At 49.4% G+C, this 13,283-nt stretch overlaps 1 protein-coding gene across 1 annotated transcript; it reads right to left on the bottom strand.

Moving 5' to 3' along the window:
• Positions 1 to 2,783: 2,783 nt before the first annotated feature.
• LOC144738244 (cytochrome b-c1 complex subunit 6, mitochondrial-like) lies at positions 2,784 to 12,955 on the bottom strand. The gene is made up of 4 exons (XM_078621234.1): positions 12,711 to 12,955; positions 10,811 to 10,849; positions 4,705 to 4,860; positions 2,784 to 2,932 (listed from the first exon to the last, which is right to left on the bottom strand). The coding sequence occupies exons 1-4, from the start codon at positions 12,741 to 12,743 to the stop codon at positions 2,900 to 2,902; spliced, it is 261 nt and encodes an 86-aa protein (XP_078477360.1). The 5' UTR covers positions 12,744 to 12,955; the 3' UTR covers positions 2,784 to 2,899.
• Positions 12,956 to 13,283: the final 328 nt, after the last annotated feature.

Here is a 13,283-nt window from a genome sequence, read left to right as displayed (position 1 = left end):
GGGGCCGATCATCCGGTCGGCGGGGGCCCGGCGGGAGCCGATCGACATGGTGGAGGAGGGAGTAGAGGGGGCGGACGTTGCGGCCCCACCTGCCCGGCAAGGGCGGTGGGGTGGACGCCGGCCCCCACAGTTGCTGTCATGTTTCCTTCATATTTGTTGATCAGACATGTTGTCATTATATGTCGAGTTTTAAATTTTCATTTGTGTCTTCGGTACCGCATCTGAGTTATCAAGTTTTACTAACCATTTTATAAATGCTCTATGTGCCCTCCACCTGCTGTATGGACAACATCGAGACGATAGTTGAATTCGTCCCAAATGCCTCTCAAAGTGTCTTCTTCCACTGAAGTCACCGCTGCCGTGATTCTGTTTTTGAGGTCATCCAGATTAGTAGCTAATGGTGACACAAAAACACGGTCTTTGATGTATCCCCACAAGAAAAAGTCGCAGGGTGTGATGTCTGAGGATCTTGGGTGCCAAGAGTGTAGCGCCAAGTCTTGGGGTTCCATGCGACCTATCCAACGTCGAGGCAGTGTGTCATTTAGAAAACGTCGAACCAGCAGGTGCCAATGTGGCGGTGCTCCGTCATTTGAAACTCTATGCCCCGCCCTTTCAAGTGGTAAGAGTTTCATTCATGGACAGTTCGTGGTTGCAGAGATATAGCAATTTTAAATCGGGTCCATTCTTTTAAAACACCCTATATTTTTTATTCCATAAAAAATTTAATCTGGAAACTCTATTTCGATTGAATATCTTACGTGCAACGGTGCACAAGCATATCGGGTGGAGCAGTTGCAGTGCTTAGAGCACCGCACGACACACCCATGGCCTGAAATCAGAGTCGAGAGATGAAAGAATCAGTCCTGCCCCCTTCGCTTCACCAACGCATACTGGGCGTAATGGTGAAGTATAGCAAAAAAGCATTACTGCAGATAATACATAGGAATGCCTTTATCTAGCAGTACAGCAAGTGGGTCTGTGAATTCCATCTGGTTGCAGAACTGCGAGTGTTATTCTCTCATGTGCAAGGTGGGCGTTTCTCCCGGTACTCCGGTTCATTCCCACACAAAGCCAAACACCTGTTTCATGGAACTGGTCAGCCGTTCCAGGGCATGCATCTCTTAAAAAGGAGTCTTGAGACGCAGTGATGTTTTCATAGAGAGATAACATTGTTATTATCATTATATTTGTAATTCTCTATATGCTAAGAGCACTCTTTCCCTGTCCCCTACACAGCAAGCAAAGACAAATATCTCCTAATAACAATACAGGCTCTAGAGGCAAGTGCTCTTTGAGACAATGGCTCAACCTCACAATTTCTTATTCTGTAATACCCATGTCGCCATAATTCAACTCTCCCCTGAGCGCCGTCTTCAGCAAGTCCATCAGCTCCACATTTCCCTTGACTGCATCAGTCCATCCCTTTTCCAGCCCGTGTGGTGTCCATTTCGACCCCTCTGGCCCAACAGAAGTTGCTTGGACATGTGGTGGCTGGGTATGTTGGATATATGACCCAGCCAACGCAAGCATTGCCCGTCAGAGGAGCTCACTTGATGGGAATGTCCAAAATCCTTCAAGGATTTGTGAGCTTCTCACAATCCAGCCTGGTTAAACCCAAGATGGATGGGCATCAGGAGGAAAGGGGGGTGATGCCAACCCCAGCTGAAAGCGATGATGGAATTCTTGCTTGCAACTTTCATCAGCTGGCTGAAACCAGGCCACTGTGGGTTTGAATGAGGTCCTAGATCAGGAGTGGGAACCTTTTATCTGCCAAGGGCCACTTAGATATTTATAACATAATTCGCGGGCCGTACAAAATTATCAACTTAAAATTTGCCTGTTATATTTGATCAAACATTTAATTAACTCACCCCTAATGTGATGGCTGGTGGAACTGCTTCTCTTTGGTGAGGCATGTGATGTTAGCTGGTATTGATGATGTTGCTACAAGCAACTGCTTTTCCAGATTTGCTCCTAGATTTATTGAATTTCGAGTCCCGCCTGCGGTTGCCTTGGCAGGGCCAGACCAAATGATTTTGCGGGCCTTGTACGGCCCGCGGGCTGGACATTCCCCACCCCTGTTCTAGATGGACACCCACCACTGGAGTGGAAGACTCACAAGCACATATTTCTGTGACCAAGCCGATGGTCAGTGGGAAGATCAGCTGCACGGTAGGTCCTCGTGTCAAGGCCATGGGCCCACATTCGCTCTTGTCACTATGTATTTCAGCAGATCTTTTTGCTTGGACCCAGATTATAGAACAGCATGTTGGGGATTAATAGCCCATGGGCTGCATAGAAGTATAGTAGCCTCTAAATATTGTAATTTAGCTGATCTGCACCCAAGAGCCTGTATCATAACCCACTCAGGCATTAATGTCACCTAATAGGACTCTAAACCGAGCCACTTTAGCCAGCACCCATCACAAGCCATAGAAGGCATCGGACTCATTGTTCTTGCCTGTTTCCATTCACAGATGTTCATTTTCGGTGGGGGAGTAAACCACCACCCAATATTCGCAACTTCCCACGCCCCATTCATTGTTTTGTTCAAAAAAAGAGCCACTCCCTTTTTTGCAGTTATCAGGACCGTGTTAAGGACTGTCCATGCCTCAGTGGTTGGAACTATGCAACCTATGACTACAACTAAAACGTATTCCCAGAACATGGAGGCACTCGAGAACAAGGAGACGAAGTATGAAGAGGAAATATTGAGCAGAATCAGGGGGGCAAAAAATCAAACACCTTAGTGTAGCAGGGAGAGAGATTGTGGAGACAGGGACTTTGGAGACAACTCAGTATTTATTATTGGCGCTTATAGCACGCACAGCATCGACAGGCAACTGGGGGTTAGGATGGGGGGGGGGGGTCGGTGGGGTGAGGTTGAGATGGTGTTTCTTCATTTGAGTTTAGAAAAAAGATGTTTTGCGACCTGCAACAACAGTAACATCATCATCGTCAACGTCATCATCACTACTCATTCCTGTGGTTCCTGTAATGGTGGTTGCTACGGCGATGGTGGTTGCTGCTACAGTGAATGTGATTTCTATGGTGTGGTTGCAGCTATGGTGATGTTGGTTGCTGTGTTGTGATTGCGGTGATGATGGTGGTGGTGGCTGCTACAGCAGAGATGTAGGAAATTCCAACAGGACCTACATCTCTGCTTTATTGACCTGGTGAAGGCCTATGATACCATCAACAGGCCAGGGCTGTGGATAGTTCTTGGTGCTTTTGGAGTGCATACATTTTTCTTCACAATCATTTAGGGCCTTCATGATGGTGAACAGGCCCGGGTAAAGCTACGTGGCCAGGAGTCAGAGCCATTCCCTGTTCACCTTGGGGTGCTCGCACATTATTTAACAACATCTATGACCTCATAGTTCGAGAAGATTTCCATGGCTGTACCGGATGAATTTCCATCTGGAACAGATACAACGGGAGGCTGATCGATGCATGCATGCTGTTGAGGGATGGCACCTTATTGGTCAACCATGTTAGGCATGCTGATGATCTACTGATTGTTGCTCACTTAGAGGAGTTGGAGGTGCTGCTGCTGAACCTGGAGTGTGCCACTAATAGGTTGGATTTTACCATCAGCCCCACCAAAACTAAGCACCTGCCTGGGTATTTTGTGGCACCAAACACTCAACCCCCTCAGCTCCTCATTGGTGATGGAGCAGTTGTGGCGAGAGTGGAGAGTTTCCCATACCTGGGCAGTGTGCATATGACCAGCTCCGGTTTAACAGAGGAAGTCTCACTCCGAATCAGTTGGGTGGCATTATCTTTTCATCGGCTGCGCAAAGCTGTGTGAAAGCTACCTGGTTTGTTGGTCCGCACGAAGCTTCAGGTCTTCTTGGCACAGTCATGCCTTCCCTTCTCTATGCTTATGAAACGTGGACCCCTCTAATGGAACATCTGCGCCAGGTTAGAAACATTCAGGCTGGCATGCCTACTATCCATCCTGGGTTTAAACAGGCTGAATTGTGTGAGGAGCTCACAAATGCTTGAAAGATCTGGACACATTCTGGTCAGTGAGCTCCTCCAGCAGGCAAGGCTGCCTTGGCTGGGTCATGTAGCCTGCATGTCCAGCCATGGCATGCCCAAGCAGCTTCTGTTTGGCTGCATAGAAGGGGCTAAACGTGAACAACATGGGCTGGAGAAGGGATGGACTGATGTGGTAGGGGAAGATGTGGAGCTGAGTGGACTTGCCGACGACTGGTACCAGTGGTGTCAAGATCGGCCTCTATGGAGGAGGCTCGTGAAGGATGCTACTGGGCAGTTGGAGGAAGTCGCCCTCCAGCAACAATGGAGGGCAGAGGAGTGACGCTCACAACAATGAGCAGAGCGCCAGGTAGCTAAAAGGAAGCAAGTATAGCTTGTGCATCTACCGGTCATCTCAGTCAACCAATCTATGGCAGCTCGGTCTGTCCCGAGACCTCCTGTAAGCGAGGCTTCGACACTTCACATGGCCTCAAAGTGCACCTGGCCTGACACAGGCGCCGTCGTGATGTCACTGTCACTTAATGGCGAATGGCGGGTATTGGTTGTTTTTCCTACAGTGATTGTGGTTACTACAGTGATTGCTGTGGTGATGGTAGTTGCTGCTATGACGATGGTAGTTGCTACGATCATGGGAGTCTCTACAGTGATGCCGCAGTGATGTTGGTTGCCGCAGTTGCTACGGCGGTAGCCGTGGAGACGTACACAGTGGTCCTGGCAGTGGATCAGGTCCAGCAGCTCCTGGGCACAGGTCTCCTGGGTGCGAGTCCGGGACGAGACGCGAGCCTCGCAGCTGGAGAGCTCCGCCTTGAGAGACTCACAGCCTCGTGTGCAGCGCTCTATCACCGCATCCCTGGGGTCCTGGGAGAGACGTGGAGTCAGACTCACATGGAGACTCACGCAGAGACACACACAGAAACTCACACGGAGACTCTCAGGGACTCACACAGAGACTCATGGACTCGCATGGAGACTCGCGGTCTGACAGACTCACACGGAAGCTTACATGGAAACACAAAGTCACACAGAGACGAATATAGACACTCACAGCTTCGCGAACAGTGCTGCCTCAACGGGGAGGGCTCTACGTTTCGCAAGCATAGAGAATTGAGGGCATGACTGTGGCTGAGAAGACCCGAAGGTCTGTGTGGAATGATAGACCAGGTAGCTTCCACACAGCATTATGCAGCCAATGAAAGGTAATGCCACTCGACTGATTCAGAGTGAGACCTATGCTGTCAAACCGGAGCTGGTCATAAGCACACTACCCCGGTATGGGAAACTCTCCACTTTCTCTCCATCACCAATGGGGAGTTGAAGAGGTGGAGTGGTTGATGACACAAAATACCCAGGCAGGTGCTTAGTTTTGGTAGGGCGCCACAGTGGCGAGATGTTGACTACCTCGCCTGGTGTACAGCAGGTCGTGGGTTCGATCCAGACACTGACACCTGTATATTTGGAGTTTACATATTCTCCCCGTGGTCATGTGAATTTTTCTCCAGGTAAATTTTTTTCCTCCACATTTAGAAACATGCGTTTGAGTATTCGACTGCTATAAATTTCCACATGAGCCACTTTTTTGAGCTATCATTTGGGGCCAGGTTGCTTCTGAAAAAGAGCTAATAGCTCAGCGGGCCTTACCTGATAAATAAAAAATGGTTTGTAGGTTTAAGGCCGCATCTCTTAGTGACACGTTCCAGGTTCAGAAGCAGAACCTTAAAGTCCTCTTGAGTGAGCAGCAATCAACAGATCATCAGCGTACATAACACGGTTGACCAATAGGGAGCCATCCCTCAACCGCACCCGGGCATCAATCAGTACAAGATAGAAATTCCTCCGGTACACGCATGGGAAGTTTCTCTAACTACGTGGTCAAAGATGGTATTAAATAATGTAGGCACCAGAGGACATCCGTGTCACACCCCAAGGTGAACAGGGAATGGCTCTGACTCCCTGCCACGTAGCCTTGTCCGGGCCTGCCCACCAAAAAACTTAAGACTCACAGAGACAGACACACACAGAGAGGGGGACACGGGAAGACAAAGACTAAGAGACTCACAGAGACAGAGACACAGTCTAACAAAAACTCAGACAGAGGGGACAAGAGGAGACACAGAATCACAGATACACAAAGAGACTCAAGAGACTCACAGATGGGACAAGAGGAGACACACAGAGAAACACTCACAGAGACTCACCGACTCAGATACACAAGACACACAGACACACACACAGACAGAGATCCAAAAATACTTACAGAGGGGACAAGGGGAGACACACAAAGACTCACAGAGACACAGAGACTCAGAGGGGACAAAGGGAGACACACAGAGACACAACAACAACTGCAATTTGACCCTAAGTGGCAGTGACGTCACCATGGTGCTTGTGCCAGACTATGTGCACGTTAAGGCCACATGTAGTGTCGAATGCCCGCCGGCAGGAGGTCACGGGGCAGACCCAGGTGCCATGAGTCTACTGACTGACATGACTGGTCGATGCACCACCTGTGCCCCCTAATGTGCCAACTTGCTGTGTTTTAGCCACCCGGCTTTCCGCTCATTGTTTTGAGCATCTCTCCTCTGCCCTCCGTTGTTGCTGGAGGGCGACTGCCTCTAACTGCCCAAGTAGCAGCGTCCTTCACGAGCCTCCCCCACAGAGGCCGATCTTGACACTGTTGGTACCAGTCATCGACAAGTCCACTCAGCTCCACATCCTCCTGTACCACATCACTACATCTCTTCTCTAGCCCGTGCCGCGCCCGTTTAGACCCCTCTCCCCGGCTGAACAAAAAAGCTGTTTAAGCATGTGGTGGCTGGGCACGCAGGATACATGAACCAGCCAACGCAGCCTTGCCTGGTTAAACCCAGGATGGATCGTAGGCAGGCCAGCCTAAATGTTTCTAACCGGTGAAGATGTTCCACGTTTTGGAAGCATAGAGAATGGAGGGCATGACCATGGCCGGGAAGACCCGAAGTGTTGTGTGGAGCCACAGACCTCGACAGAGGCATTGTTTCTTTTGTGTGCCTATGTGTGTGTCTCTCTCTGTGTGTCTCTGTGTTATCTCTCTCTACTTATGTGTCTGTCTATGTGTCTCCGTGTCTGTGTTTTATCTCTCTCTCAAATGTAGAAATATTTGGAAGAACGTAATCAACCAGGTAGGGTGTTGACTTTTATGTTAGCCGATTCTCTGTGTTGTATTGCATTATATTTTAGTTTACTAGGTTTGTTTTCTCTTTCATTCGTACCTGATGATGATTGCTTGTGTTGCAATTGAAACGTCATATGCTATTATGTAATTTATTTTTCTTTCTACGTGACTTTACCGAAAGAACCAAAGAGTGTTATGCAATCGATGAAAAGATAAATCCGCTTGACTGATTCAGAGTGAGACCTCTGCTGTCAAACCGGAGCCGGTCATGAGCATACTGCCCAGGTATGGAAAACTCTCCACTATCTCTCCACAACTGCCCCATCACCAATTGGGAGTTGTGGAGGTGGAGTGTCTGATGGTACAAAATACCCAGGCAGGTGCTTCGTTTTGGTGGGGCTGATGGCAAGGTCCCACTGCTTAGTGGCACGCTCCAGGTTCAGCAGCAGTGCCTCCAACTCCTCCTCTGAGTGAGCAGCAATCACCAGATCATCAGCATACATAACATGGTTGACCAATAGAGAGCCATCCCTTGACCGCAACCGGGCATCGATTAGCCTCGCATTGTATCTGTACCAGATGGAAATTCCTCCGGTACAGCCATCGAAGGCTTCACCAACTCCGTGGTCAAAATAAATGTTAAATAATGTGGGAGCCAGAGGACATCCCTGTCGCACCCCAAGGTGAACAGGGAATGGCTCCAACTCCCAACTAGGGACCGATCGAAACTGAATTTCTGGTTTCGGCCGAAACCCAAACCAGACCAAAAGTTACAAATTGACTTTCGGCCGAAACCAAAAGTTCAACTACACTTTCAGCCGAAACCGAAAGTTTAACTACACTTTCGGCCGAAACCGAAGCTGAAAGTTTAACTACACTTTCGACCGAGACAGAAAGGTATATAACCGAAGTTACCAAACACAGGATTTATGAAATATGTCATGATGCAATGCTACTTTAATTAAAAATAAATCTAGAACTAATCATTCAGAGCCTGCAGTAAGAGTCGCTAAATATCAAATCTTTAGATACTCTTTGGTTCTTTCGGTAAAGTCACGTAGGTAGAAATAAAACAAATCACGACGTTTCGATAGCAACACAAGCCATCATTTTCAGGTGAAAATCGCGATAGCCGCAATGTCTGCTGCAAGCAGCACAATGTCCTGATGCCTTGTGAAGAGAAGCTGTCACCAGCAAGAGTGTATATAAGTTTTTGAGAACAAAGGTAGCCGAAGTAGTGTTAATGGGATATTATAGTGTAAAGGTAATAAATAGCGTGGCATGTTAAAGGAAATGAACTTAGATTAGCATGCTGGATTATAGTGCAAAGTTAATGAGCTTCCGTAGCGCATAAGAGCTCAGATTAGCATGTAGGATTAGCATATGTATTTTGATGAAAGAAGCATGTAAAAGTTAATGAAAAAATTAGCAAGTTAATGTCAGTTTATGTGTAACCAAGAATAGCATGTTAAAGTTGATGAGAAAAGCATGTCAAAGTCAATGAGTGAAGTCAATGAGAACATCATGTTAAAGGCAATGAGAGATGAGTAAGTCGATGCAGTCATGCCGGTGGTTATTACACAGACTGACGCTATTTATTACCTTGACACTACAATACCCCATTAACACTACTTCGGCTACCTTTGTTCTCCAAAACTTATATAAACTTGCTGGTAACAGCTTCTCTTCACAAGGCAGCAGACATCGTGCTGCTCGCAGCAGACATCGCGGCTATCGCGATTTTCACCTGAAGACGATGGCTTGTGTTGCTATCGAAACATCGTGATGTATTTTGTTTTATTTCTACCTACGTGACTTTACCGAAAGAACCAAAGAGTATGGATTCCTGCAGTCACGAAAGCTTCAAATCAATATTAAATCTTTAGGTGTTACTTACTTGGTAATTATATCCAAACAAACGAATGTTGTAGTTAAGAAACAACAGTTTTTCCGCATTCAGCCAGACATGCAGCCGTCTGTTGACCGGTCGTAAAAACATTAGCAGACCATGGTTGTGGCTGGAACCTCGCTCCCAAGCTGCTGCTGCTGACGTGTGTGTGTTTGCAGCCTATCGCATAGGATTGCCTAGCGCCGACTGACCGGCCGATAAGTAGAGTGATAGACGTAGCACTAGCATTATATTCTAAAAATAGATCTTCGGTTGACGAATGACGACCAAAAGTCAATATCAGTTTCGGCCGAAACTGAAACCAGACCGAAAGTTCAAAATTGACTTTCGGCCGAAACCAAAAGTAAACCGAAAGTAGAAAATTGACTTTCGGCCGACACCGAAAGTATGCCGAAAGAGGCCAACTTTCGGCACCAAAACCGAATTTCGGTCGGCCTCTACTCCCAACCACGTAGTTTTACAGGGGCCTGCTCACCATCATGAAGGTTCTTAATAATTGGGAGCAGAGAATGTCAGCGACTCTGAAAGCACGAAGAACCTAGATCCCATGCCTACTGATGGTATCATAGGCCTTGACCAGGTCAATAATGCAAAATGTAGGTCCGGTTGGAATTCCCAACACCTCTGCTGTAGCAGACGGACAGATAAAATGGCATCTGTGCATGACCGCCCTTTACTGAAACCACATTGGGGCGCCACATGCCTCTTCTCAAGAGTGCCTGGCAAGGCGATGTTAAATTATCCTTGCCAGGACCTTTCCTGGCACACTGAAGGAGATGCCCCTGTAGTTGTTACAGTCTGTGCGGTCCCCTTCTTAAAAAGTGGGACCACTAGGGCATCCTTCCAATCCTGTGGAACCAGTCCAGTGGTCCAGATTGTTATTATGATGTCATGTATGGCAGTCTGCACACATATGCCACCCTCCCTCAGCATTTAGCCCAGCAGATGTTCTTGCTTGAACCCGGCATGCATCCATGATGTTGTGTGGATGCGCAGATGTCGGAACAGCGTGTTGGTAATTCCAAGCCCATGGGCTGCACAAAAGTCTAGCAGCCTCCTACCGTTGTTATTGAGCTGATCTGGCCCATGCCTTCCAATCACTCCAGACCAGATGCCAGCATCATGGCCAAATCAGACATTAAAGTCACCCACCAGGATAACTCTATCCTGAGGGGTGCCACTTTAGCTATTACCTGTGACAAGGTCATATAAGTTATGAGACTCATTGGCCTTGCCTGCATCCCTCCACTGATGTTCATCTTCGGGGGGGCATAAGCAAGGTAGAGGGGTTACCAGCCCCTCGCACCCATCTAGAGCCCCCAATTTGGCCACTGTAGTAGCTACAAACACCATGAGGGGAATGGCCGATTGAAATTGGCCCTCCCCCCATGGCACTGCTCACTACAGCATTAACATCCAGTACCAACGAGGAGGTAGGGGGTTGTTTTGCCGGAGACGCACAGACTCACAAAAACAGACTCACAGACACACACAGGGACACAGAGACAATTACACAGAAACTGTGCAAGACAAACAGAGACTCATAGAGACACAGAGAGGGGGCCAGAGGAAACAGAGACTCACAGAAACTCACAGACACACGGAGACAGAGAGGGGGCAAGGGGAAACTCACAAGAGACTCGCAAAGACAGACACACAGAGACCCACAGACTCACAAACACCCACAGACACAAAGAGACTCACAGACACAAAGAGGGTACAAGCGAAGCCACGTTGGAAAGGATTCTCACCACCACATCCTCCTCTTCCTCCTCCTTCTCAACTGGCTCCTGAAACAGAAAATCAAATGACAGGGTCACCACGAGCTCACCACTCACCCGCCCACCCACTCATCCACCCACCCACTCACTCATCCACCCACCCATCAACCCACCCACCCATTAACCACTCGCTCACTCATCTACCCAACCACTCATCCACTCACGATCCATCCACATACTCACCATCCACTCGCTCACCACTCACTCACCTTGTCACCCACCTCCTCATCCGCCCACTCAACTGCTCACCCACCCGCTCACCCACCAACCACTCACCCATCCTCTCATCACCCAGCCACTCACCACCTGCTCACTCACCCACTCACTCGATCACCCCCCCCCGCGCTCACCCACCAACCACTCACCCATCCTCTCATCGCCCAGCCACTCACCACGTGCTCACTCACCAATCATTCACCCACTCAAAGACAAAAATCTCCCGTATAACCTTAACAGACTGTTGGGGCAAGTGCTTTTAGCAAGCAACTATGAAGACCGGCACTGAGGGGGTGGGTGGCCAACACCACGCCCGGTCGCCTTTGGGTATTCATTTGAGGCCGAGTTGACCTAGGGGAGGCCAAGGACCGGTTCAGATAATTGTCACTGGTGTTGGCCGTGAGCGGGAATCGAACCCGGGTTGCCAGGTTCGTAGAGCAACACTCTCAACACCCAACCGTACACCCACGTGTTCCTATATCACCTTCACGCGTTCCTATATCACCTTCACGCGTTCCTATATCACCTTCACGCGTTCCTATATCACCTTCACGCGTTCCTATATCACCTTCACGTGTTCCTATATCACCTTCACGTGTTCCTATATCACCTTCACGTGTTCCTATATCACCTTCACGTGTTCCTATATCACCTTCACGTGTTCCTATATCACCTTCACGTGTTCCTATATCACCTTCACGTGTTCCTATATCACCTTCACGTGTTCCTATATCACCTTCACGTGTTCCTATATCACCTTCACGTGTTCCTATATCACCTTCACGCGTTCCTATATCACCTTCACGCGTTCCTATATCACCTTCACGTGTTCCTATATCACCTTCACGTGTTCCTATATCACCTTCACGCGTTCCTATATCACCTTCACGTGTTCCTATATCACCTTCACGTGTTCCTATATCACTTTCACGTGTTCCTATATCACCTTCACGTGTTCCTATATCACCTTCACGTGTTCCTATATCACCTTCACGTGTTCCTATATCACCTTCACGTGTCTCTGTCCCCGTGTCTCTCTCTCCCCGTGTCTCTCTCTCCCCGTGTCTCTCTCTCTCTCCCCGTGTCTCGTGTGTGCACAAGCCAAAATGGCTATTTACAAAACCCGAAAGAAAAAACAGGCTGGCGCGTCGGATGCCGGCTGCTCGGCGGTGGCGACGACGCGCGGACTTGTCAAAGCGTGGCTCCGACTGGAACACGCGTACCATGCGCACGTGGGCGACGACCACGCCGTTTTCTGCGAGAGGTGGGGGGCCGGTCAGGCCCTTTGCACCGTGGCAGACGGAAAACTGACTTTTACTCTCTGACGGGTTGGCCTCGGAAGACGGCGGAAAACGGCGACGCGATACTGACGCTGCGCGTCAAAATGTGGCGCACTGTGCCGTTGTTCGCTGTCTCCAGCCGCTAGGGCTAACAAAATACCAAAATGACTCCGGCGCAATTGCGCAGGAGGGAATAAAGTTGCCCTAAAAGTCAAGTCTCCCCGTGTCTCTCTCTCTCTCCCCGTGTCTCTCTCTCTCTCCCCGTGTCTCTCTCTCTCTCCCCGTGTCTCTCTCTCTCTCCCCGTGTCTCTCTCTCTCTCCCCGTGTCTCTCTCTCTCTCTCCCCGTGTCTCTCTCGCCCCGTGTCTCTGTTACCGGTTCGGGACTTGCGGCCTTGACGGTCTCCATTGCGAGGCGGCGAGGACGGACAAGGGCGAGCTGTGCGTGATGACGTCAGCGCGCACGGTGCGTGATGACATCAGCGCGCACGGTGCGTGATGACGTCAGCGCGCACGGTGCGTGATGACGCAGGAGCGCACGGCGCGTGATGACGCAAGCAGCGCACGGCACCGCCCCTCTTCATTGAACACGCAAAAGCAAACGAAGCGCGGTGACATCATGCGTTCGCTGAATCACCGTGTGACGTCATCGCGCTCTGTGTTGTGCGGTCTGAGTATGACGTCAGCGCGCTCTACGTCGGGTGGTCTGCGTGTGACGTCATCGCGCTCTACGTCGGGTTTTAATTTTATTTTCATTTCATTTATTCACGTCGGGTGGTCTGCGTGTGACGTCATCGCGCTCTACGTCAGGTGGTCTGAGTGTGACGTCATCGCGCTCTACGTCGGGTGGTCAGCGTGTGACGTCATCGCGCTTCATGTAGGGGGTATGCGTGACGTCATCGCGCTCTACGTCGGGTGGTGTGTATGACGTCATCGCGCTCTACGTTCT

This window comes from Lampetra planeri, chromosome 79 (assembly GCF_965212315.1).
Source record: "Lampetra planeri chromosome 79, kcLamPlan1.2.h2, whole genome shotgun sequence".
NCBI lineage: Eukaryota > Metazoa > Chordata > Hyperoartia > Petromyzontiformes > Petromyzontidae > Lampetra > Lampetra planeri.
The sequence above is the reverse complement of the archived record's forward strand: the minus strand, read 5'-3'. Positions and strand labels throughout refer to the sequence as shown.